The sequence below is a fragment of the Dufourea novaeangliae genome, unplaced genomic scaffold (assembly GCF_001272555.1).
Source record: "Dufourea novaeangliae isolate 0120121106 unplaced genomic scaffold, ASM127255v1 scaffold89, whole genome shotgun sequence".
Taxonomy (NCBI): Eukaryota; Metazoa; Arthropoda; class Insecta; order Hymenoptera; family Halictidae; genus Dufourea; species Dufourea novaeangliae.
In genome coordinates, this window is record NW_015373988.1 from 1,740,045 (window position 1) to 1,762,636 (window position 22,592).

At 41.2% G+C, this 22,592-nt stretch overlaps 1 protein-coding gene across 1 annotated transcript; it reads left to right on the forward strand.

Annotated features, from left to right (window-relative positions):
- Window positions 1-1,257: 1,257 nt before the first annotated feature.
- Window positions 1,258-11,971, forward strand: LOC107187577. Its single transcript, XM_015575702.1, has 4 exons — window positions 1,258-1,458; window positions 6,676-6,877; window positions 7,457-7,600; window positions 10,042-11,971. Exons 1-4 carry the CDS (start codon window positions 1,428-1,430, stop codon window positions 11,969-11,971), a joined length of 2,307 nt encoding a protein of 768 aa, XP_015431188.1. The 5' UTR covers window positions 1,258-1,427.
- The last annotated feature ends 10,621 nt before the right edge of the window (window positions 11,972-22,592 follow it).

The following is a 22,592-nucleotide window of genomic DNA, read 5'->3' on the forward strand; positions in this document are numbered from 1 at the left end:
AAGAAACGAGATCCTGTAGTTCTAAAAACTACACCCAAAGAAATTACAATGAAAAATCTTGTACAATTTTCTAATAATAATTTCAATAATAATTCTCTGATTCCGAAACACGTAAATTATTCAAATCGTTAACGAAATTCCCATTACACTTTCACAAATCGAGAATACCAAAAAAATCCAAGGATACTCAATCGCTATAAATGTATTATTAAAACCCAATAAAACCATAAATTCCATCACCTGACAACGAACCGTACAAAGAAAACGCAACAAAAGTAGAGAAGATTAAGCGGAAACGGGCGGGGTAAAAGGAAGAAAAGCATCGGTAAAGGTAGAAACATTATCCAGCAACGTCGCGCGAAGAGAGTAGGCAGACGCAGCAGCAGAAGAAGAAGAAGAAGAAAAAGAGGAAAAGGAAACGCTTGCGATGAAAGAAAGATCGGAGAGCGAAGGAGGCTGAAACGAAGGTAGAGAGAACGAGAGGGAGTCAGCCGAGAGAGAAGTTTCAGATGTCTGCTATTACAGAGCACCTCCTTGGTCACGGCGCACAGCCCGATATGGAGCAATCTCAGATTTCCATCCGCCCAAATCAAGAATATACGCCCTCGCCTCCGCTCGCTCTTCTTCCTCTAAGGGGGAACCTCTGCTCATCTTCTTCGCCACCGCTGCCGTCGTCGTCGCTGTCGTCGTCTTGCTCGTCTCTCGCGGCGGAGGTGGAGGCGCTGCTCGGGGTTGGTGCTTGGCTGTTCGTGCTGGTAACAGTGCCAAAACTGCCTCAAAACGGACTGCTACGTTCTGCGTCTTCCCTCTCTCTCTCTCTCTCTCTTTCTCACCTTCTGTTTCCACCTTTCTTCCCCCACCCTTTCCCACAAGCATCACCCTGTTCCCGCTCGTTATTCCTATCTTCATCGTTCTTGTATCGGTGTTCTCCTCGTCTACGGATAACCCGTGGTCCCGGCCACGTGCCCTCTGTCTTCGAAACTCGCAACACCTTCGCTCGACTCGTACGTCGACTCGTTTACCCGACACTTTTCCACGGTTTTCCGTTCAAGTTCTATCGTATCGCTTCGTCAAAGTGTCGCTGCTCCGTGGGTGATACAACAGGTGTCCGGCGGCCGCGAATCGGGTGATTCGACGCGGACTGGGTTCATCGCACTATGATCGGCGGCTGCGTGTCCTCCGCGGTTACTCTCTCTCTCTCTCTCTCTCTCGCTCTCTCTCTTTCTCGTGTACAAGTAATTTTCGCGGACGGGAGTGATCGTCGCGTCGTGGAAGCTTGAAACGGTGGTTATACAAAAGAAGACACCACCGCTGCTGCCCACCACCAGCCGATCTGATCGATCATTCATCTCCTCGACGACGAATGTTCGCGGCGGTTCATCGGCCGGGATTTACGGAGAAGAGAGATCACCCAGCAACGCTCGTTCATGTTGCCGGAAAGCAAGTTTCCCGTGACAGGTAATTCGAGACCGAACGCCGTAGAGGATGATCAAAATGGTGTCGAATGGTAGCGTGAACCGATAGGATAAATCCAGGGTGAATTTCTTTAGGGTATAAAGACAATCCGTCTGATTTGTCGTTCGAATACCGTGACCCAAAACGTGTCATCGGTAGCTTAATCTCTACCGAGCAGCCTATCATTGTGCGGTTCTGTCTCTGTCATACACATAGGCTGCTCGGCAAAGGTAGCTAGCGGCTGTTAAACGACGAAGCAACCGAGGCTTGCCTTTGTACTCTAGCAGCCAGAGATTAACCCTGTATTTGTTTTCGTCGTACGGTGATCCTGGGGGGTTCGATGGTGTGTTCTCAGTATGATAGGGTGTTGCACGGTTGCCCTCGTAATCGGGCCAGTGGCTCACGGTCCACCGATCTGCTGCTGCGACGCGATTCGATTACGGCCTTCGAATACCCCGCCAAGCTTGAAAATTTAAATTTGGAGATAATGTATTTTTACCATCGCCTCCGTTCGACGTGATCTCTCTTATACCAGAGAACGATCCTCACCCGCGAGCTTCGTATTCGTTCGACGTGACTCCCATAAAAATACAGGATCGATGAAACTAGGGTCTCTCGCCGGTAGCTTTTTTGGAGATTTCTACCCTGCTCTTGCCTTGACATATTCCCGAGCATTGCAGCTGACTTACCGTTTTTAACCTACTTGCGCCCCTGCCAATTGAGATATCGTACACACGCGTAGCCCGCGTCCTCCTCCCATCGAATCATCCACTTGTTGCCCGTAATTGTGTACCACCACGCGTGTCACCGTTGATGGTAATGAACAGATATCTACGAATTATCTTCGGAGTTAAAACGATGTTCCGATCGGGGAATACGTAAAAGTAAACATTCCTGGATTTTCAAGTCGCCTTAAAGAATCAAGTGTCGTTGGTCACGTACAAGTAAACATTAATGGGCCTTAAAGTCCCCTTTAAGGATCAAGTGTCAGGGGGGAAGGAAACGTCACAGTGAACCGTGGACAGGATTAACCGCGTCCATTGTTCGGGGCGCGTGATCGGTAACCGCGCCTCGTTAAACGGGGAGCATAAACGGCCGATAGGAAAACGGCGGGCAAGCAAACGAAAGTGTCTCGGCCGGCGCGCGGCGGGCCAGGCGGTCGTAAAGATACACCGCCGTGCCGCGGGGCCGTCATCCATAATCCCAAATATGGAGTGAGAAATTTGAGAGAACCGAAAATAGTGGCGCCACGCCAACCGCTAAAAATAGCCAAAAAATAAATTGTAGTTACGCGGGCCGCCTGCATCATTCTATAACTGGTCTTCAATGAATCGGGCCACCTCCCGCACACGCACGTTATTAATACCATCGCAAGATCACTCGCCCGGTAAGCTATATTGCTCCCGTTTTTGGCCTCCGTCTGCCAGTCGCGAAAGACAAGCCGAATTTTCTGCCCCACTCCGCCCTCCCCCACCCACTCCCCCCTTACCTTTGCTTTTCGGCGAAAGGCGACCCTGTTGTCAATTTATCATTATTATCCTTTGTTAAATTTATCCCGCTTTGAAGTGTACTAGAAGGATGTTAGGTGGTCACCTGGCGTAGACGATCTTTAAACATGCTAGTTCGACCGCTTGAATTATTCGTGGACCTCTTGGGTTTACCACTACTACAAATTATGCTGCGATATGTCATCGGCACTGTGAGTTCAGCGTTATTTCGTTCACAGTTAATACCAGAATTATCGACACACGTGAAATTTTAATTCAATCCGATATTGTGACAGTGAAAATATTAGATACAGTCTGGGACCAAAAGATAGCAGATCGTATAAATAGTGTAACCTTTTTTTAATTTGGGAAACATATTACATTGCTTTCAATGTTTACAGTGTTTAATAAACAAAACAAATTGTATTAGTATGCGTTGGTGTACTTATTAACGAAAATTATTTGGTGTAACTGGTATCAAACGTGTTGGTAGCGATTTAAATCATTTTTAGAGGAATGAACCAAAAATTTTCATTTTCCACATGCCAAAAACTAAAGAACGTATGAATTTTGCGATATCTTGAACAGATTTTCATCAATTGACATTTTCATACCAAATTCACCGAGAAAAAAATTTACTTTTCCTTCACATGTTCACCATTTCTGCACAAATGAATATTTCTAAAGATGCATATGCACTTCTTTAATTTCTGGTATATAGAAAATACAAATTTTCGGCTTTTTGCTTTAGGTCAAATGGTGTAAGAACGATATTTTAGCTCTAGCGTCGCCATTTTGTAAGGAAAAAAACGATCAAAAAATACGATATTTCCTGTCGAAAGTTGTACAATAAGAGGCTTTATACTGAATTTTCCATTTATTTCATTATCTTCCCCCAAAAAATTGCCGTAAATGACTAGGACTTTGACTCATCCAAGGTGGCTTAACCCTTTAACCTCTCGAGAGATACTGGCACACATGTGTACATTTAGTCTTTCCTTGATTCATACATGATTCCAAAAATACAATGAATATTATTGTGAACGAACACTTACTCGGAAATTCCGTAACAAAGAAAAAAGGATAACCTACCAATTGATTGTCGTTAGTATTCATAAATATATTTTAAATAAATGCAGGTGAAAAATAGTCTTAATAATTTGTCCCTGAAGAGGTTAAGCAGAAACCTGCGCCAATCCAGGGTCAGAGGTGCTCGCGTATTAACACTAGAGCTACCCAACCCGTCAAATGACTGATTGCGGGTTTCTTATTTTAGGATTTCTAAAATAATAACAGTGTTTTACATTGGCTTCTAATTTACTACACATTTTACGTTAAATTGTATTATATATCGAGTATATTACTATATTATAAAATTTAATTTAATATTCATTCAGTGCTGGTAGTTCTAGTGTTAAATCACAGACAAGTATTCGATACTATTCGACCATGAGATTATCAATATCCATTTTACACAGCGTTTACGAGCGTGTTTCGCGTCCAAGCACCCCGGGTCTTCTTATTCTTGCGTTTATTATTACGCACGAGGAACGCACGCGAGCGGCGCGGACTATTTATACGCTCAGCATCGACGTTTCGATGAACTTAAAAGAGCATTATGAGAAATCATATACGTGACAGCTAGCGATGGGACTTGTACGATACATATCGATATTACTCAAGCAATTCGATACCTAAGTACTTACAAGGGAAGGCATGAAAATGTCCCCCTCCGATTATGATGAAACTTCGTATGTCTGTTAAGCAGTTAAGAATAAGGGATACGTATTTTTTTTTTATCGGCTGAGACGCGACTTTAACACTAGAAGTACCAAACAAGTCAAAATGACTTTTCAATACACTCTTATAATGATTACAATGTTATAACAATACATTCTCTCGGACCATTTGCCACTTGTACTACGATCTGAAAGTGAAGAAATTAGTTAATTCATGAATTTGTAAATTTTCAAAAGTCTCTCAGGTTTATCGACCGATCGAAACAGATATGCGTTTGTCATCGGTAGTTCTATTGTTAAGGGGACAAAATCTCGTAAGTGTTCATTCATTGGTGCATTTACCCTATCACTATTTCCGTGAAGCATCAAACGCCCATCGATACTTTCATAGAAGTATCAAACCTGTATCGATATTTTCCTAGAACTACCAAACAAGTACCAATACTTTCGTATAAGCATCCAAGGATCATCAATTCTTTTCAATACTTACGTCTACGATACTACCCGATACCTGATTAAAATCTATACTCAGGTATCGATAACATCGATTTAGTATCAGTCCCAACACTAGCGACAGGTGCTGGAAGTCAACGATTTCAGCACATTCCGAAGAGCGATTCGTCTCATAAGAAATCGTGGCGCTGCCAATTTTTTTTCTCCCTTCATTTCTACGATTTCGAAGTCTTGTCTGCGTGCCCACACAGTTCCTATGGTGTAACTCCACGCATAATTATCCCCGTGATTTCCATGCTGCCGTTTGTTTCGCTTTTCTTCCATTTCTCACGCCTGCTATTAGTGCATGCGCGATCGGATTTCCAATTGGTGGAATTCGTCGATCACGTGTCCATCCTACCAATCAGAAATAAGAAAAAGGCGCCTTCCATGTGACGACGGGGTTGGGCCGGTGGATAACTATTCGGGTTCGTCGCGGCTCTACATAGATGCACAGAAGTTATCAGCGTGTGTCGCATGCTCCACACGTTTATTCCTATGCGTTCATTAACGAGAAGCTTATGAATATTCCGCAATATCCAGGTTGCACCGCGAGCAAAACTCACTCCAACGGATATGCCCACGCGCAACCTTTCTTCGGACCTATATACATACGTTTAAAGGCGACCCAATCGAATGAAATGTCGAAATTCTTTGGGAACGCTCCGGTTTCGATTCGAATTTTCCAGCGCGCGTGTTTTAAATGACGTATGTGTGTGTGTGTGTGTAGTTTGAAACGTTCCGATCTGAAATTAACTGCCAGGAGACTGACTTGATTTGCAGAAATGTTTGTTTTAGATTGTTTCTATTTCATTTTCTTCTGCGTTTTCTAATATGAACTAGATTACTCTCTTTAGTTAAAATGTCCTGTCTAACAAATTATCGTTTTTCAAGATTTTTCGAAATATTTAGAGTTTTATATGCTTTTCACTTTTTAGTTAAAGCTAGAATGCCCTGTGGGCATTTAAGGCTCTAGACACAGCCTAATTTATTTGTTCCAACTGATTTTCAATTGATCTTACTAGTTTCTATTGTTCTATGTAACATCTAGATAGTCCTGAGTTATGACTTATGTTTATGCCTCAATTATTTATGTTCAAGATATGTGTAAAGAAATAAAACGATGAAAAATAAGGATGACCCAAAGAAAATTATTAAATCACATTTTTATCAGATGTCTGCATTTTCTCATTATTTACACTCATTAATTAACGATTTAATAGAATGGATGCAGGGTCCATTTTAACTAATAGCATAAATTTATATCTTTCACAAAGGTGTATTGTAAATATCGTTGGAACCGTAAAGAAAGTCATTGCTCCTGTAAAAGTAACTCGAAAGTGTAAAATGAAATTCTGTCGTATAAGGCTCCGTCTGCTGAGTGACCCAAGGCATCGACAATTATCATTTTCCTAATTCGTGTTAACTCCAAAAAATGATGATTGACGTAAGTAAAGTTATCGCGAGTGTGTCGATAACCGGAACTAAATTATTTTTTTTAGGGGGCACTATGCAGACCGAGGAAGTCGTGCCTCGCGCACAATCTACTGGCATAGACGGTGGCCTTACAGACAGCACCTCTCTGGAGCATCATCTGCATCACTCGACACATATAAAGTGTCCGTTGCCACCTCTGCTCCACATGGCGGTCAAGCAGGAGCCACAGGAGGAGGAGGAACGAAGTCGTGACACGAATCCGTTGAGGTGAGCCTACGATTATGCTAATTGACGCGTCCCATTCGTTCATTCTATCTCCGCGTTGTAAGGGTGCGTATACACTTGAGTCGAACCTCGGCGGCAATCCTCTGAAACAAGTCATTGTCAGCAGCGGAATTGAGGGATCCGATGCAGGGTGGAGCTAGGACACAAATTTTGAAGAATAAGATTTTTAGAGATTTGAGGCTTTCACGACCTGGCATCGTACAATAATATCTTTTCAAACGTGAATTATGAAATACTTATATACAAACTACGTTGTGATTTAATGCATATTGTACTATCTCGTTCGTAAATGAACGATTATTTACCGTAGAAAATATTGCTGTAATTAATTATAAGATCCACACAACAGTAATTTATATCAACCTTTCAACCGAGTAAGACGATTTAAATCAACACTTGTGTATTACTATAACATTTCAATGATGTCTTTTTCAAAAAAATTTACAACATTCATTTCGCTTTATTTCTTTCTTTTTCATTGGTAACTATAATTAATAATGAACAGTTTCGTTTGCTTCTTCGGTATGCTAGGAGATAGACAGTTAATGGTAAATTTGATAGTCCGCAAGTAGATGCAGACACCTCCCCAACGTCTGTCGACGGCAAACACGGCCGTGGACGTGAAACTGGCCGCCATCAGATCCAGGTGCTGGAAGAAAACCCTGGCCACACTGTTTCGGACCTCAATACCAGAGGGAGACCAAGGTAACGTGTTAAATGAATCACGTTTTTTATCTTCAGAATGTCCCGTCATTAGCATTATTTTGAAATAGCTCCTAAACTGCCGACTATACAGAGTGTTAATAAAAATGTCAGACACTTTCACAAGATGGTTTCTACATATCAAACTAAGACGAAATTACGTTGGAGGAATCGTTTCCGAATTATTAATTGTTGAAAATGACGTGTATAATTCGTCTAAATGTAACGGGTTATTGTACTTGAACGCGTTTCTCAACTGTTCCACGAGTTAGTTTCATTCAATTCAGTTCATTTCATTTGTTAGCTGCACTAAGTCATCGATCGAGCCCATGTAGTAGCTAAGAATCGATTGTTCGAGTTGTATAACTCATTATGCCAGACGTATTTCACTTTGAAAATTTATTTGATACACACTCTATCGCTCTTAAGTATCAGAACACCTGGCCTGTACGAAGAACATGCGATACGTCATAAAAGTTATGTATTTCAGGCCACTTTTATTACTTCATAATACCATAAGTGTTGACAATCCAGTTTTAATATCCCCTAAACAATATTTATTTCTGACGTTCAGCAACTTCGTAATATCTTGTAACATTTCCAGCATGTTCGGTAAGTGTCTTAATAATTATGAGCGGGAGTGTACGTATTCATATTTATAGTAAATACAAATCGTAGCCAATGAAAAGACACGTTACACATATTCTACTTAATTGCACGGGCATCAGCTTCTCGAAATCGATTTTAATTCAAGAATGGAGCCTCGTACGAAAATGATGGTACCATTATTTTAGCCACACCCTGTATAAATCATGGAATCTGTCGAGATAGGGCAGATATTTTTTAACAAATTCCTGTCAGTGATATACCATTCGCTTTATTTTTACTGCTCCTATTTGCAACCTAATATTCACATCCGTTCTTCGAATTGTATGAGCTCTTTCAGTTATTTTCTCAACAAGTTCTATTAGTTATTTTACATTATTACTTGAAGTATCAAAATATATAGCAAATATAAATTTATTTATCAAATAAGATTTCAGTAGCCTTATATTTTTACTAAAATTTCTACACTGTGGATTGTATGCATTTATCGCTTACATTTGTAATTCTGATTGTCTAAAACTCGATACAGATAAATTTTTATATAAACTGTATATAAATCGTAACAAAGAAAACAATTTTGTGTGAGACTTCAATCTGTATAAATTACTCCACAAAAATCTATATTCGCATAAACATCCATAGTCCACTTATCTGTTATTTGAGTAGAAGCTAAACTTAAAAGAGACTCGATCCAGACCCACAATAACGTAATCATCACCAGCAAGCATAAGTATGTTATCGACGCCATATAAATGTAAATTAGCAAAAATTGATTCAGTATTAAGAAGCAAAATTTCATCCGTTAAGATACAATTTGTGCAATCTATGGTAGACATTGCGATCCAAGTCCAAGTGAAGTTCGTCCGGCGTGATTTATCGCGAACCATCCCGGAGATTTACTCTTCTCTGGAAATGAACACTTCCAGCGTCCATCCTCGTAATCCGTGTCGACTGACACGTTCTCTTCTCTAACGACCCTTTTCGTCGTAAAACTCGAGCGCCGCTCGAGAAAGCACTTTAGACGGGCAGCAAGAAGGATATAAGCGCCGGGATAAACTGGTTCGTTCCGAGTGCACCAACTCTTCCCGAGTCGTACAAGCAGAAAAAGAAAAACGAATGATTTCTTAGGTACGTCGTTGAAATGCCGCGAGTCGATTACCGTTATTGAATTTCATTAGAAGCCCGCGTTAGAACGGAGGATAGAGGACCGCGTGATCTGTACCGTGCATACGCTCCGAGGTGCCACGTTACGCCGTATAAACGGCCGTCGAGGTGTGGTTCGGAATGCAGCGACACGGAAAACTGCGTTAACACGAGACCCCAACTATTACCAATTCACGATTATTATTGCCAATAATAAAACGATGACTACTTTCACGCATCTAATGAGCGAAACAAATACTTTTGCATGAATCTGTTTTCTCATTCGAAGGGACAATTATCGAAGTGAAACTTTTAGGGGAGAGTCAGGTGTCTAGGTAAGAATATATTACTAATCTTTTCTCGACCGAGATGAAAAAAAAAAAAAAATAACACATGTTATGTTACGATACTTACCGCATTCGTCTTGAAATCTAACAAATAAACGTAAAAAAAATTATAGATGTATTTGAAAGAAAGAGTTGACAAAAAATCTGTTACAATCACGTTAAAGCTTTCTTGAAACCATGCTATATACCTGATAAAAACATTTTCGATTGGACTGTTAATAACAGAGTAATCTCTACTGATCACGATTCGTGGTTCACCCTGTATTTTACACCCTATAGACTGGAAATTTATCTCCGAAAGTTATTAAACATAATTCAATACGAACATATTTCAAACGTCTGTTGCAGTCGCGGTCGTCGAAAGTCGCGATGGAAGCTCAAGTTCCATCACCAAGCACTGCCCCCGGAGTACCTGGACCATTACGAAGCCTCGCTTGCCCAAGAAGCCTTGAACTCGTCTCCGACGCACATGATCGAGCCGACGATCCCGAGTCCCGCGCCTACCAGCTCGACCTCGACGCCCAGCCCGATCGCAGACGTGCACGGCTGGTTGCAACGGATCGCCGCGATGCAACAGGAACTTTGCCCCCAGATTCCGTCCCCTCAGTTGCCGACGATGAACTCGAGTCAGCCATCGGGCTCCAGGAGGTCCGTGATCACATCGACCTCCTCCCATACGTTGAACACGCCCCACCACAATCATAATCAGCCGCAATCACAAGCGTCCGGTAGGCCGCCGATGAAGTACTCGGACTTGCCATATATGGGCGAGATCACGTTGGACAACAGCAAGCCTAGGAGAGGTCGGAAACCGAAGAAGGCGGACATTTGTCACTTAATTTACAAGAATTACGGCACCATACTGCCCGGGACACCCGGCCACGAAGAGAAGAGGCTGTCCCCGCGAGACAGGCTCGACTGTCGCGAGAGGATATCACCCCAGATCCCCTTTCAGAGGACCGACGTTCAGAATAGAATAAGTAGCTTATTAGAGAAGAGACTCACCCAGGAATCCCGACGAAGCTTCGGTCTGATCGAGAGCTCGAAAGAGCAGGACGAACCCCTGAATCTCTGCATCAGGGATCTGAATCAGCTGAAGATCAGGCTTTTACGGAAACACGGAAACGTGTACGAGTCCGGCCAAGTGAAAAGCGAGACTTCCAGCGACGGCGAGGAGGTCGAATGTATTGGTACAATGTTCCCTACGGAACCCGGTTGCCGTCCGCTGGATTCCATCTGTCGCAGCGGCAGTAACGTGAACCACAATAACAATATCATCGATCCTATGCTAGGTGCGAATCCTGGTTTCGTTTACTGGCCGAACGCTGGTGTGTTCATCCATCCGATGGCGTTGCAGTCTCAGCTTCTCTACTACCAGAAGATGGCCCAGAACGACAAGTGTTACCCAAGAACCACGGAGCAACCAGCGAAGGAGCAAAAGATAGTCCCGAAGTCTTTGTATTCCATGATGGAAACGAAGAGTCCGCCTCTGGTACCGCCTCCGGTTCCACCCTCGCCCCAGACGGCGCCGGTGCCGCCCCCGGTCTCACCCAGACCTAAAAGGAACGCGGCGGTCGGCCAGAGTCAGAGCCAGCCGACGAAACGGAAACGGTCCGCGATCTTCATACCGCCTATGCCGACCGAGAACAATAACAATCCAGCGACGGAGGTCAGTATATGCAAGTTCAAGTTCACCGGCGGTGCGAAGCCCAGTCTGCAGGAGAAGAAGAGCCTGTCCGTGGATTCTGGGGGTAACTTCAGGTATTACAGCGGGACAGGTGACAAGAGTATGAGAGGGTACGAGTTCTTCCCGCGGGAAGCGTTGCAACAGTCGGCTGGGCAATCCGGCTCGTCAACAGGCGCTTTCCTGAATGCAGCCGGCGAGAGGATTCAGCCAGCTCCCTGCCAAAGGACCGTCAATCCGGAGGAGGGTCGACGAAAACGGAAAACTCGAAAGTCCCTGCAAAGGGAAAAACTCGAGCAGACCTTTAAGGAAAAAGGTTTTCTCATTCAAACGCAACAGCTCGAGTCCGCGGAGGGCGCCACCTACTGCAAGTTCCGGCAGCTACGGAAGTTCACCAGATACCTGTTCAGAAGCTGGAAGGACTATCTTCCGGGCAATGTGCGCGAGTTAACAGGTGCGACGGACAGCGAAGCTGCGGACGGAGATCTCGAGAGTGACACGAACCTGTTGCCCTCGCCGGTCCCACATCCGAACATGGTGGACGTGGTGCCAACGGGGTTCGTCGATGATCATCGCGCTCTACCTCTGACGTGAAATTACCAGATTGCTAACCCACCGAGGTTGCCGGTCGGTTTTTCAATTTGACTTGTTAACGTTTCGCTGGCTTCGCGCCGCTGGGTGTGTGCAGAGGATGCGTGGATGGATGTTGGCACTTGGAATCGGTACAACTTGACACGACTGATATGGGTTGGGGAAACACGTGTCCTGGTACAGGTGGAAGGTAGAAGATGTTCGGAGGGACGTTGTTTGAACCGTTTCATCGATTGTTCTGTATTCTGTCGCATTGAGAAATCTAGAGACACGGGAAAAGGTTCGACTCTCTTTCATAGTATACTTCATCGAATAATTTTACGGCGATCGCAGTGTTTCATGATTCGTGGTTCTTACATCGTAACGGTAATTATAATTGAATCGAATTCGGTTGATCGCGAATCGAAATTGGGTAATTTATACTGGTGGCGTTACGACAAGTTGCTTTGCGGTTTTGAAATAGTTTGCTTCTTTTGAGTATCAGACAATACGAGAGGTTTTGAAAGTGGATAGTTATTTTTAATCGAACTATAATAACGAATGAAATTACGTTGCTTTAAAAGACTGATTGATGAGAGCGACCTGACTGTTTGGCTTCGGCTGACTCGGGGATCCTGACGGTTCCAAAAAACAAATAAGCATACATCTCTATTTTTATAAGAACTTTGCATTGGGATGATAGTAAGTGTATATTTGACGAAGTTTTCGTTTGAAAATAATCCTGAAACATATTTGAGAATCCACCTAAAAATGGTTTACAGTCTTGTTCACAGTTTGTAGTATAAAAATCGAAAGAACAGTTCGAAATTGGATTTCTATACAGGAATAAAATAATCAAGTTTACATTCAGTATTTATATAAAATATCTTTTCGAATAAAACAACGAGTACTACTTGATTCGTAGAATGTTCCAAGAGGTATTTAAGCTGTTACAACAGAAAGATTAAAATTTTAAATCTAGTAAAATATGATAAGTAGATTGAGAACGATGACGCGTATTAACAATTTTATGGTTCATTTTTAAAACAGTGAAAATTAAAGAATAATTAATTTCTTCTACAGGATCTTTCAATCCTATGAAAGTTTTATTTTTTAAATTGCATTTTTCACAAAATACACAGTCCAAGCGATAACTGAGTTATTCCACTAATAATTTTCGAAATATTTTGTTCAAATAATTCCCAGGTCTCTCTGACAATGAGTGCTAGAGTATGAAACTTTATAAAAACAGACAGGGTGATCGTTGTATTTATTGCATCCAACAGTGTCTAACTGCCTTATTATCATACCATTAGGAGTTCTCGCGGGATTTACGGATGGCACAGAGTGAAAGTAAAGTAACTGGAGGAATTTATGTCGCTGAGGGTACGAACGTGTTCGCAGCGTTTACCCTCGCGGAATGTGTCTCGACACCCGATAGAAGTACTTATTTCGAATGCCGTAATAGCGTTCTCGAATTTTTTTCCACGAACATGGTCATCGGTTGACTATTGCAAGCATGCAAGACAATTGCGCAACCTACGCAATTTGCCCACGATTAATAGGTGACTATTAATGTCAGAATGGTTAAATACCAATACTTCATAATGTGTTCGATGCACCTGCGTGGAATCATGTGTAGGTAAGTGGCGTTCTGTTTGATAGCATATGATTGTCTGATTTCTCAGAGAGAAAGGCGTACAAAAATAGACATTTTCGACTATGAAACTTGTAGAAATTTCGAAATTCGTTGTAAAATTGCAGGGGTTATGGAATATCGTTAATTTTTTCGGAATTAAATTACAGATTTCGTGACCTCTAACACGCAGTTCAAGTAGAGTTACATGATATCAATCCTAAACGGACATTTTGCTTTGTGGTTTTCGGTACTTATTTCCGTAAGAATTGATTGTGAAATTATTTTTTATACAGTCAATTATCATTTATGTACTGTAGATTTTCTGTAAGGAACTTTCATCGAATAGTTCTCAAATTGGTTTTCTAACCGAAAGGTAATTCAAACGTATAAAAAGCGATAAAACGGTTACGAATAATCAATAGCTACTCATTACGTAGCCCAAATCAAAATGTAAGCTACAAGTATAATTACGGTGAAGCGCAATGCTCCAATCACCATCAGAATTAATTTCATTAATATGCAAATACGTATACCACAAGGATTTCACAGTCATCTCGCGTTATTAACAGGTTCCGCGTGCGTGTTTGGTAACAGCTATAATCTTTGATCTAGCAGGAAAGGCGGTAATACCGACCCGGAAGTGCTCGAAAACCAAAGGAGATACATGAAAACTTCTAGTGGATGGATTTCATGGTTTTCTATGTACAATAAAATGGTACTAACAAATTGTGAAAAATACAATTTGTTTGTACCAAAAAAATTCGTTACAACTTTATTTTACAACTTATTGAAATTTACATATTGACAAAAAGTAACGAGCATTTCATTCTGAATCCATTGGTATATCTGTTTTCGAAATTGCCTCCTACAGTCTCGCAGTTTTTCATTATTTTTATCCCATGCGCACGCCCGCTATTTAAGCTTCCGATTACTTTGGTTTTCGGAGAATATGTTATCCCGATAGGACGTTATTCGGATCACCATTAAATCGTGAAATTACTAAAAACAAAAGTTAATTAAAATAATACTATGTCGTCGTATATTATGTAAAAACAATTTCTATGCAACAAGCCACTTTTTTGTTGTGAAATCCTGTGCTTAGAAAAATTAATCATACAAAGTATCGGTAAGTGGGTGTCTAATAATGTCGATACGTCGTGTTAACGATGCCTCGATCGGTCCCGCGGACACAATGCGAAATGTTCGTTTGGAATTTTTATACGGAAGCTGTGTAATTAGTAACCGAAGAACGATAAAAGGAAGGGAAGCTGGGTGTCGTATTGGTGTTGTAGGGAACAGGTGGCAATTCGCGGGCCGGCAACGTTATCGTAACGGCGCGTTTTAATAATAATGTAAATTCGATCGTAGCTCCGTGCCAAAGATGGTAGAGTGGAATGTACATAGCGCTGAAAGAACGTGTTAACCAAAGAGTGGTTCCGTGCTCACCGATTAGAAGCGGATGCAACGATAATCGTTGCGTTAAGGGAGGAAAGGGGGAACGCGAGGCGATAAATTCAGGTATTCTATCGGCCCGACCAGCCATGAATTTCTTCGGCCACGATTCTGCAATGCATTTTTCGCGAGGCTCTCGCCCCTCTCGCGAGGACAGAGAACGAGAATAGGGTAAACGCACGCAATGAATGAACACTAACGAGACTTTGTTAACGTCGAATTCTAAATGATAATAATATCAACGAATATTTGCCACATGGAAATTAGATTTCTTTAATATATATAACGTTTTATGGCGTATAGATTTCAATTTGGAAAAATGTGATCAATTGAATTAAAACGAAAATATACCGATTTTCACCAGTGAATGAACATTAACCAGTAAATAAACATTTCTGACCAATGGCGGGAGAATTGTTTGAATATGAAACAAGGAATTGAGAAAAATCAATGTTCAATCATTTGCTTGTTTTAAGAACGTTGTTTACTCGTTTTTCTGTATAATGTTCGTTCACTGGTACGTGTTCGTTGACTGGTGCATCCACCCTACACGTGAGAGAGATTAAGACTCGGTAGAGAGGCGAATAAAGGTGAAGGAGGGAACGAGCGATGCCCGTCTCTATCATTATTTTTTTATTTCTAAGCTACACACACACACACACACACACACACACACATACACACGCGCGCGAATTATTTAATTAATGTCTAACGGAATCTAGTCTTATTTATACTCTTTGTTAAATCAAAAGCCGTGTTTTTTTTTTCTTTTTTTATTATTATTATTGTATTATGTATAGCGATTTATTTATGGTACGCCGTTCGATTGTCGACAGGAGGTGGTCGATCGGAAATCGACAGTGGAGGAATGGTACGGGACGAATCGTATAGAGGGTATACTTGGGAGCTGACGAGAAGCCCTCCAATGAAATTTCGTTCGTGACAAAGAGAGCGAACGGGACACATAAGATCGAGTGAGATACAGCGATAACAGAGTAATTCCGTGGTACTGACGTAGGAATGACGTAGCGTCTTACAGTGCTAACCATTGGTCGGCGAAATACCCCTCTTGCCCCTGTGCCGTTCAGTTTGTCGGAGCTGGGCAACTCAGCAGCTCCCAACTATACGTGCTTTATGTGCGGAACATCGGATATCGATCGTGTCCAAGGATCGCGACGACGTTCAGGCGGGTAACGGAGGCGAGAATAAAACGATCGTACCTGAGGTTCGTGGCGTGTCCTTCGATGGGACACATTAAATTCGTTGATTTCTCACTTCCAGACTCCGCCCATTGTCCGTGTTGTTAATGTCACGTGAACGCAGGGAAAGATGATGCTCGAATAATGTTGCTAGGATTAGTGAAGAGCTCGAACGATTGATTATCGGAGTTACGGAAGAAAGTGCAACAGGAACCGTCCTATATCTGTATCGTTATTATCCTGTGCAGCGACACGTAGAACAATTTTGTACGTATCCTCGAATTGTACATTGATCAATTCTTATAGTTCTGTAATAATAAAACGTAATTGTTACTGATACATCTCGATCGGTATTGTGTCTGTTGATTCCCAATGGAACGAATAAGCGTACGTTTACCCTGGACAATATTGACTTGCCGAGCCATTGGATCGTTCGTTTGCATTTTGTAAAATCAATTTACTAAGTGTCCAAACTACTTAAGTACTTAAGTGTCCCAATTACTGCCACTTTATTTATTTTACTTAATAGAAACGTAATGAATAATGAGGTGGGTACACAAAATTTTATTACTAAATTGGAACTTTGATTTACGTGAAAATATAGAAATACATGTACTTGTATGTACCTGGTATTTAAACATTAAGATTGAAAAATTAAAGTGCAATTTGAGCGTCGAAAACGCGACTACGAAAGTCGGAAGTGATGGCAAAATCCTACTAAAGAATGAACCGTAATTTTAGTATTCAATCTATATCTGTTGAACAAAATAAATTGTTAAAGTATATACGAATTATTTTAATTTTTGACGTGACAGTTATAGAGACATTGAGATTAACCAATAATTGGACAGTTTATTTTGAAAGTGGTGCAAGTCCATTTTCCAATTCCATTTCATTTTATTTTAGTTTACACTAAATTAAGCATAAATTACGTCGTATCTCATTTTTTTTTTAAAAAGGACTTACACCACTTTCAAAATAAACGGTCCAATTCTGTAACATACAAAAAACTTTTTATTTTCCCTCTTATTTAACAGCTCAAAGGTATCCCCTTAATATAAATGTAGCTCGAAATATATATATTTTTATAGAACCATCACATTTTCTCCATACAGACTGTACTAATATTTATGAACCTAATAGACGGAACGAGGGACCAGAAATGGTTTCTCATGGTAATTTAATTAATCGTTCGTTTCATTGATGCACCAGGAGGGCCGAGACAGGTAGACGCGAGGTACACACAGGTACATACACGGTAGCTTAAAGAAAAGGAATAAGAATGTGTGTGTGTGTGTGTTTGCGTGTGTGCACGCACTCCTCGGCCAATCGGTCTCTGTTCAATGCGTACAGCCAGCCATTCATGCATACGCCCATTCATACGTCTCTCTGGCTCACCTTGAAGACTTTTTATCGTGAGCCGATGTGGACGTGGCTATGAGAAGCGGTGCTCCTCGAAGCCTCCCCGACTGAAGCTGCGCACCTTCGTTCGCGACATCTCGAAACAGGTAAGTTTTCACCCTGTAATTTATCTTTTTTATCCTTCGTTTATGAAGATCGTATCTGCATTATTAATGACAATAACGAGACAGATTGTAACATAGTATAAGGATATGAAATGTTCTCACAAATGAAACTTTAACCATAGTTAGTTTTTCTCAAAATATCATGCATTTAATTGAAATAATTTCTAAGCGATTCTGAACATTTTTCCAAACGATCAAACTATTTAATTATTCCAGATTTAGAAACATTATTACGTTTAGAAATACAAGAATTTTTTTAATGCTATTTTTACACTTTCCTTATTTCGAAACAATTCGTTGGTCAAAAAATTGTTTGAACGTTTCATGGCAAAATTTCATATTCTAATCCCTTGAAGTTTGTAAATGATCATTTACGTGAGGTCTAGCAATAATATTGTTTCAATCGACTTCAAATTTAGTACAATCTGCTTGTCAAACATTGATGATTGCGTGGATAAAACAATACAAAGTGTTTCTACCGATTACTCATTTTTTATTCTTTTTTACTACTAATACGAGACAAGCAAATTGTACTAAATCGTTCACAAGTTGAACAAATTTTAAAGTCGATTTTCTCGAAAACGGAGGCCCGAGTGAGAAAATGTTATACCAAAAAATTTTCTTCTTTTTTAACGTAGAATCACCCCCTTCTCGGGTTTTACTACGATTTCCGACCCACCCTGTATACTGTACACTGACAAAATTCTACAGCTTCGTATTGGGACACCCTGTACATTGAGTGATGGTACTTGATTATGAAATTTTTGTGCCGGCAACGTCTAACGTAGGGCGATCCTTCCCAGGCCCTTGGTGGTGGCCAAAATTCCTCTTTTTTCCATCGGGCTCCACGGCGAGGACCGTATTAGGAAACCTGCAGTCATTGTGCGCGGCACGCTGAACGACGACGACGACGACGCCGACGCCGACGACACGTGCTTGCTTGGGAAAATCATCCACAATGGCCTCTGCACGCCGTATCTCCGAGCAGGGTAACCAAACCCAAAGAAATATTTATTATCGCTTGTATTAGATCATCCGATAACTTAACAGTATTCCGCCATCGAATTATGACCGATAGCATTTCCTAAGAATTTTTGTAATTTAATGAACACCAGGCGACATCCTTGTCTTTTTTTTTTTTTTTTGGAAAAGGCCTAATTATGCTTCTGTTGAGTATTACCTGCACCTGTAACTCATAATGTGGTAAATCCCAATTTCCAATATTCATAAAAAGTAGTAATTATAAAAAGGTTTAAGAAATCATTACTTATCAGTTTAGTTTGGTGTGTGTTCGATTGTATAATTAAAGAGAAATATTGAAGATGTGTGGAAATATGATGACGGACTGAAAGAAATGATTAAAAAATGTGCTCAAAGCATTCCTAATTGAATAGAAACCGTAATACAGGCAAAAGGAGGAAGCACTAAATACTGAAACTTAGTATTTTTTTTTGTAATGTGCTAGCAAGAATGTACGAATAAATACATATTATAAAAATGTACAAAAAATCAAATTAAATTTGTTTCGTTTAGAGGAAAAATAAAATTCTCTAAAATTTTCTGGTCGGTCATAATTCAATGACGGGGTGTTGTATGCTATTTTATTGAAAGCTGAGTTTTAAACATATCCTCACGGAATCATCGCTCATTTCTTTAACGCACGGATTCAAAATTACCCTCATAAATATCTTGAACTATAAAAATAAGAAAACACATTTTTCGTTTCTTTTGCATTATGTATATTTAAAAGATATTCCTTTTATTCCCATTGTTCGAGGGATGCGTGAGGTTGCAATCTTCAATGCTCTGAATCGATTTTTTATGAATTTTTCGAAAGTACAATCCTTTTTGAATAAACTGCCGTTTAGTTTACATTAAAATTCGCAAAATTGTTGATTTGGCAGCTTATTTGTAATTTTTAATTACTATTAATTTTCAACCTTTTCAATCGTTTGTATCTCGTAGCAACGTGAACCGATTTTGATGAAATTTTCAACATATATATAACTAACAAAAATCGTCTTAAATTTTCATTACAGTCTCAAATAAAAAATTTGTTCGAAGTAACCTTTACTATTTTCTTCTCAATTCCAACCAATCGGAATCTTTTCAAATTTTCTGTAGACATCATTTACTAAACTAATGTTCCTAACTTCACAAAAGAACTCAAGTCGCTTGAACCAACTAGAAAAAAAGTTGTTCCATTTTAAAGAGTGTAATACTTGTGTCCCCCACTGTATAGGGAAAAGTTGTTCAGAATGACGACCTCGACAGTATAATTCAAGGTCATCGAAAAATGGACTGTCCTATTTCGAATAATTCCAATCTATTTCAGTAGTAAAAATTGATACAACAATCTTCAAATAAATTGCCTTTCCCTCGGTCCTTTCTGGAATCGCGAAAATAATATCCCCCTCCCCCCCCCCCCCAACTCGGAAGCGAACCGTGTGTTCCCCTTTGTCCGCGTCGGTTCGAGTAGTCCCTTATACGGTAGAAAGATAAGGAGTTCGCGCGTCCAGTAAATCGGCGATTTAAGGTGCGTCCGCCGTATGGCGAGACGCGAAGAAGATAGCGAGAACGCTGAATCGCGTGAAACTGTTCGTTGAGGGCATGAGGCGAGCACAGCACGGGCAAGATCGGATAGAGCGGACTGCAACGCGCACGCTCGCGGCTGGTTCGGCCGAAGGAAGACGGGTTTGCGTTCTACGGACAGGTTCGTTCGCGAAAAACTTCAATTTGTCTCGCGCGTTCCCCTGTCCTGGCGGGATATCTCGGCTGAGGATAATGCCCGGGGAAGCAACAGTCTCTCGCGGATTCTTTATTACATCGGGGCCCGCCGAGGGTGAATACCGTAGTTGGAATTTATTTTTAGAACCGTGTAAACTAGCGTGACAGGTTAGGGTCACTCTCTGTATTAAGCACCGGTGCCCCTGGATTTATGACACGACTCGTTTATCGGTGTTCGTCAAAGCAAAACTGAATATATGTACAGTAGAGCCTCCCGTATAAAGTATTAACACTAGAACTACCACACTAGTCAAAATGACTGGTTTTACAATTTCATTTTAAAATTCTTACTTCGTGTTATATTTTTTTTCCGCGATGATGTGACGAGTTTTGCAGTGATAATTAAAGGTGTGATATAATGAAAATTATTATTGTTTTACTTGTTCAGAATCTAAATAATTTTGCATCGTGGCTACTTGTACCAATACCAGTCATTTTGAATGGTTTTGGTAGAAATAGCTTCACCTTAACTGTTGGTAGTTTTAGTGTTAATAGGAAGACAAAAGTGGCCGGATAAGGGAAACTTCGGATAATAGAACAATCATTACACCTTCGAAATTCAAGGGGAACATTGCCCTCCGACATCTTACATCAGATTTTCCAGCGTGAACGTCCAAAGGCGTCTTCTCAACGGTTGACACCGGAGTGTCCCGATAATTCTCCACGATTAAGATGCACCATCTTGTCGCGTGCTCGCGCAATTCACGTAATTCGTGGCAATTAACCCTTTAGAGCCGCATTCCCGGCGGTTCGTCGGCATCTTGGGTCGTTCGTTCATCGCGGTTTCGCGGCAGGAACGGGTTCATGAATGGGCCCGACCGTGGCCCGATGTTCGACAAAAAGCCCCGCTTCCCCGTTCTTTTTCTCCCCCTCTACCGCCCCTGTTGCTTTTCTCTGTCCAGCGAGCAGAGAAGAGGCTGCGCGTAGAAACTGGTATCGGCACAATGCCGACTGAATACGCTATCGGATTCCCTCTATCTGGCCGCTATTTCAACCTCCTCCTCATCCTCCTTGTTGCGGGACAAGAAACAGACGCCACCGGAAATCATCATTCTCTTCGGGTTGGTTTAATCGAAGGAAAACCGGAATACGCCGCGAGTTGACTGACAACAACGGCAACCTGTCCCATCCCCCCACCTCTCCCGCGTAGGATTCCGCGTTCGTATTTTTCTCGTGTGACGCGGCTGTTTCTTTTCTGTTAGAGCAGTGCTGGGCAACTCAGCGCCCGCCAAACTCACGAGCGGTCAACAACGTGCAGCATGCGGGCATATGGCAATGGTGGGTGAAATGTGTGAACGAGAGCACGTATCTATCATTTTCTTCACACACTAATATGTCTATCGTTTGTCCCCAAGAATGAAAATTTCGACGACAAATGTATGAAACTATTCCATATGAAGCTTTGAACATCGTACGGAACATTTACAAGTTACAGAAGAGGGAATTATTTTTATTGTTATAAGTCTGAATAATATTTAAGGCATGTTTTACTGAATTTATGCGCATATTCTTATAAATATACTGTAAACTCGTATATATATAAGTAGTATTTAAGGCAATTGTTGTGTAATTTATTCAAATAGTACTGTAAATTGTGTATTTTCATGAGATTTTTTCGATAAAAAACAAAATACCTATTACTTTATTTCTTCTTAAAGAAATCTGTATAAATAAGTACAATACTAGGCACGTAATTAATTTTCTTAATATACATGATATTTTAATTTATTCTTGTATCAACAACCTCAATACTTGTGAAACCATAGTCTCGTTTCATAAATTAATATCAATATTCTAAAGATTACATGACTTGGTAACATATACGTACGACCCCGTGTGGAGGTGTGGGGTCATAAAACCCCAGGTGGAGGCGCCAAAGATCCCGCGTGGGGTCATAGAACCCCCGGTGGTGGCGCCGGAGACCCCGTATGGTGAGTCGTGGGGTCACAGAACCCCCGGGGGTAGCGTCAGACACCCCGCGTGGTGAGAACGTGGGGTCACGGAACCCCCACACGTGGCGCCAGAAATCCCGCGCGGTGAGA

Excerpts from the sequence above, each read along its gene's own strand:
- LOC107187577 (XM_015575702.1), top strand. The coding sequence starts at position 1,428 with ATGTTGCCGGAAAGCAAGTTTCCCGTGACAG. Across the intron at positions 1,459-6,675 it reads AAGCAAGTTTCCCGTGACAG|GGGGCACTATGCAGACCGAG; the intron begins GTAATTCGAGAC and ends TATTTTTTTTAG. Across the intron at positions 6,878-7,456 it reads CGTGACACGAATCCGTTGAG|TCCGCAAGTAGATGCAGACA; the intron begins GTGAGCCTACGA and ends TAAATTTGATAG.